The sequence below is a fragment of the Arachis ipaensis genome, chromosome B05 (assembly GCF_000816755.2).
Source record: "Arachis ipaensis cultivar K30076 chromosome B05, Araip1.1, whole genome shotgun sequence".
In the NCBI taxonomy this organism is placed as follows: Eukaryota; Viridiplantae; Streptophyta; class Magnoliopsida; order Fabales; family Fabaceae; genus Arachis; species Arachis ipaensis.
In genome coordinates, this window is record NC_029789.2 from 31,041,525 (window position 1) to 31,046,413 (window position 4,889).

The following is a 4,889-nucleotide window of genomic DNA, read 5'->3' on the forward strand; positions in this document are numbered from 1 at the left end:
AAGTTTGGGGGGGCCATGGCCCCCGTTATCTGAACTAAGCTTCCATGGTACCTACAGAAAAGATCCGATCTGAGAAAATTCTTCCGGACAGGCTCCGTGTATATGCTTGAATTCCTTCAGAAACATCTTCATAAGCTAAAACGATCAAATCATCCTCCTGATATATGAGGGTTCTGAGTCTCTGATTTGTTGCTCATGGTGTAGAGAAAATCAGAAGTGGTATTTAATGATTCCAGAGAGAAATAAGATATATGAAATGAGTGAATTAGAAAACGGAATGAATTAAAAGAGGAATGAATTGGGAGAGAAAACGAATAATTATTTATTTATGTACTAACATGTTCTATGTTTATTAAATTTTAACAATATTTTTCATTTATTGAATCCTTTAATGTTTGTCTAATAAAATTGTTTGCACAAGTGGGACATCTAATGCACTAGAATTGTTTGAGCTAATTATAGACACTGTGTTGTGGAATTTAAATGTTAGCTTACAATATTTTAAAATATACCTTGATGATCAACAAATTTAAATATAATATAATAATTTTATAAATGTGTCATCTAACATCTGCTCAACTGTGTTAATTGTTGGACTAAAGAATTTTTTTTAAGTAATAAAAGCAATCTAGGTAAATTCTGAATCTGAGAAAGTCAAAATATCAACATATACAATATTTGAAGTTGAGTGAATTGACCAACTCTGAAGTAAGATTGTATTTCTCAAAAAACTCGATGGTTCTAGTTCCACTTGCGAAATTGTGAAAGCAGAAAAATCACATACCTAAAAAAAGTGTCCTAATTTCTAACGTTTAAAATTAAGTGTGTTCAACAACCCAAACTGTTTGGGGGCTTCCTCTCTTATTTGTAACAAAGCATAGTATAAAAACTCTTTTTTGGCCAAAGGCATTAACAAAAGCTAAAAAAGATTTGACTTTCACCACTTAATATGGAGGAAAAAAAAAGTAGGCAACTCAAATGTTGTTCAATTTGGGCAATTCTATACGCAAGAACTAGAGACACATTCGATCACAAAAACACGCTTAAATTTTATCATGAAAATACTAATGAACTAAAAACAATACCAAAAGAACTAAAAAAACAGTGTACTAAAAAAATACACTTCTCTTCCCTCTTCCTATCCACATTCCAAAGGAACTTAAAAACAAGAGTGTGAATGCATTCACCTCCGGGCGCAGTGAAACATGGTTAACCGCACGCTCAGCGTCATGCAGAACACCCTCCTCATCTACAGGTCCATTATTCACATCCTGAGCTTCAGGGTTAAGAACCGGTGTATCAAAATGGTGACCATCCTGAGCAACAACAACTGGATTTTGTGGAACAAGTTCATGATTGTCACCCCCGAGATTCAAGAATGGAAACCACTCACATTGTTAAAGGAATACAGGGTCATCTAACACTTTATCAATTTTTTTATCAGTTTTTATCATTAATTACTTTCACTATTGTATGTGGTTTAAAAAGAGGTCCACATCACTATCAGGTAGTGCTTTACTCTCAGTAGTTTTTAAGGTGCATGACAGAAAGACTTCATATATATAGAATCTACCAAAACAGTCAGAGAGAGAGAGAAAGAGTTGACACACATTCAAAGACTTTTTTGTCTGTTCCTGCGGTAAAAAAAAAGTAGAAAAAAGAAAACACGCATTACATAGTGCAAGTTTTTCTTCTTATTGGACAAAGAGGGTGGTGGTTGTGAGATGAAGAGGTCTTCTAATTCCTCCTCTTCATCTTCATCGACTTCTATCCGTGCTGGTTTTGAATTAGAGATAAATAATAATGGTAAATATCCAAAAAGCAAAAATAGCATAAATGATGTGAAGTTACCACTGAATAAAGTATTCAAGAGAACAAATAGTTGTGGCAACAAAAGAAGCTCTATTTATAGAGGAATCACCAGGTTTGATTTCATTTTTATTTTCATTTGCATGTCTCTGCTGCTGACTGTTGTAATAATCAATAACATGTTTAATGATCCATAGACATAGGTGGACAGGTAGGTTTGAAGCTCATCTGTGGGACAAGAATTTTTGGAATAATATTCAGAGTAAAAAGGGACGACAAGGTAATTAAATTTTTTCATTATAGTGTTTTCATTCTTATTTGTCCATCTTCATTTGCTGTTTCATAGATTTATTATTTATTTATACTGTTTATTCAACTAAACCTACTCATACAAACATAATGTATTCTGATATAAAAAAAAGTTTAATTTGATTATTCAAAATATTTAAGTTTTATAAACATTTATAATATATTTTTTTGTATGGTTTATTTTAAATTGTACTCAATTTTGTGATATGATTTATTTTATTTTATTTATTTGTCTGATTTTATAATTTTTTTATCCATTCCATATTGTCACGGTAAATTTTAGAAGGTTAAATTTAATAGCGTTTGTATAGTTTTCTGGAATGTTTGAAAATGCTCTAGATGGTTCCGGAACGTTCTAGAATGTCCTAGAAGGTCCCGAAATACCCTAGAAGGTTCTAGAAGACTCTGGAAGGTCATAGAGTATTCTAGAAGGGTGTAGATGTATATAGAAGTATAAAGAATGGTATGGAATAATCTAGAAACATTTAGAAAGTTGTGGTAGGATAGATATTTTTAAAGAAGGTTCTAGATGATTAATCTAGGCCATTGATTAGATTTAATCCTAACTATCCATTGAGGAGGTGGATGGCTATAAATAGGAGATAGAGTTAGTGTGAGTGTGTGAATTATTTGTAACCACACTTTAGTAATAAAGTGTTCTTCCACCAAAGCTTCCTTTCTCTTGTGTTCTCTTGTATTCTTAGCTTTCTTGCTAAGTATTGAGGGTTAGACTGACTTAGTCTTAGCTCAAGAGGTTAAGTAAGTTCGAGTGCCATCACGGTAGCGAATTTTACTTCAGTTTAGAAACGTAACTATATTTGAATAACATTGAGTACGTAAGAAAGTTTTAAAACAAAATAATGACTTGTCAGATTATTAATAATTGGATTCTGCTAAAGTATTTGGATTTGGATTCTCTAAAGTTTCAATTTCACTTTAGAGAGTAAAGTGTAATCTCTCACCATTTATTTTATAGGTGGGACCAAGAATAAATATGAGAGAAAAACTATTTAAGAGTAGAAGATCACACTTTACTCTCTAAAGTACAAATTTAAAATTTAGAGGATCCAAATTGAAGTATTTTTATATATTGACATTCTTAAAAGTTAGAATAATTCAATCATTTAAATTAATTATTTATCTAAATTAAAAATATTTTTTAAAAACAATTACAATTCCTTTTAGCAACATTTATGTACACAATACATTTTCTATCATTATTTGTTATTTTCAAAATTAATTTACTATTAAGGTATAAAATTAATTAGATTGAATAAATTAGTTAACAACGTTGGTAAGAATTAATATATAACTTCCACAACATATATTAAAGTTAGAAATAAGATATAAATAGTAAATATTTTAAAGTTATCATTCAAAGAGAGAATCCTACCTAAAGATGAATAGAATTAAATGGAAGTGTCAACAATGACAATAGACATTAAAAAGTTGCACTAATCACTCTCTTAAATTATAGTGTATTCAAAACATGAATGAACGAATAAAAAGCAGTGAATAATCGTGGAGATATGTAATGTTTTGTTTTGTTATTTATGTTAAGTGTTTTGACCTTATTCTATGTTTTCACTTGCCATGTTTTAATTTGTCTATGACAACCTCTGCCATGACAACGTTCACATACACTTCTGTGGCTGCTTTAGTTTATTTGGGTAAGTTTCCCTAATAAATCTTGGATCTCACGCAAGCTTTTGGTTTTATGAATTTTTAATTCTAATGATATACTTTTAATTATATTAAGTTTCGTTCAAAATTTGGGAAAATATATGTTATTTTTTTTTTAAATAGAAAAAATATTAACTTACTTTATTGTGGCTTTACATGTGAATTTAGGGGCATACGATACAGAAAAAGCTGCTGCTCGCTCTTATGATCTTGCAGCTCTAAAGTATTGGGGATCTAATACAATCTTGAATTTTTCGGTACACCAATTCATATATATATATATATATAGTGCTTAAATTATTTGTGAACAATTATGTTGCTTAGGAAATACTTATTAAAGAATAACAATCCGGTTGATATCTTCATTAAAGGTGATAGTGAAAAATGTTATAAAAATTCACATACTAAAATTATTCATAAAATTACCTTTTATTAAAATGAAAATAGAGTCGAGTTGACATTTTTCATACTTTGTCTAAATAAATGAGAGTAGACTTTTAGTATTTGGTATATATTTTTATTTTCTTTTTTTATTTTTAATATTTTTATTTTTTAAATTTTATAAAAAAATATTTTTTTACAAATTCTAAAAATATATAAAAATACAAACCAAGCGTATTTAACTTTTTCAATGCAATTTTTGTTACATTGGAAGCCAATTTTTCTTATATTTTGGGAAGATTATATATAACGTATAAATTAGTTAACTATGGATGAACAATGCAGATAGAAACATATGCCAAGGAAATTGAGGAAATGAAGGATATTTCACAAACTGAATACTTGGCTTCTCTGCGAAGAAGGAGCAGTGGATTTTCGAGAGGTGTTTCCAAGTATCGTGGAGTGGCGAGGTTAGTTTATTTATACATCACCCTTTTTTATATAAATAATCTTTTTCTATTATACTATTCATTTAAATCCATTCAAAAAATTGTGCAAGCATGAAGATCATTTACATTCCTAATACACAATGCACGCGATATAATATTATAAACGTATTTGTAATTGAAATAACTATAACTCATATGACATAGTTTTTCCATTAAAAATTTTGAGTTCGAGTCTTATTTCTAACTTTAAAAAAAAAT

The 4,889-nt window shown here is 29.3% G+C and overlaps 1 protein-coding gene across 2 annotated transcripts in view; it reads left to right on the top strand.

The window, feature by feature from the left end:
* LOC107641803 (ethylene-responsive transcription factor WRI1-like) overlaps window positions 1,568-4,889 on the top strand; it is a 10,209-nt gene continuing 6,887 nt past the window's right edge. The window contains exons 1-5 of one of the 2 annotated variants that reach the window (XM_021123503.1): window positions 1,568-1,924; window positions 2,013-2,089; window positions 3,780-3,788; window positions 3,970-4,058; window positions 4,528-4,652. In XM_021123503.1, coding sequence (XP_020979162.1) covers window positions 1,725-1,924; window positions 2,013-2,089; window positions 3,780-3,788; window positions 3,970-4,058; window positions 4,528-4,652 — 500 coding nt within the window. In that variant the 5' untranslated portion in view covers window positions 1,568-1,724. Of the gene's footprint in view, window positions 1,925-2,006; window positions 2,090-3,779; window positions 3,789-3,969; window positions 4,059-4,527; window positions 4,653-4,889 lie in introns of both variants that reach the window. The other variant, XM_016345257.2, reaches the window with a different exon arrangement.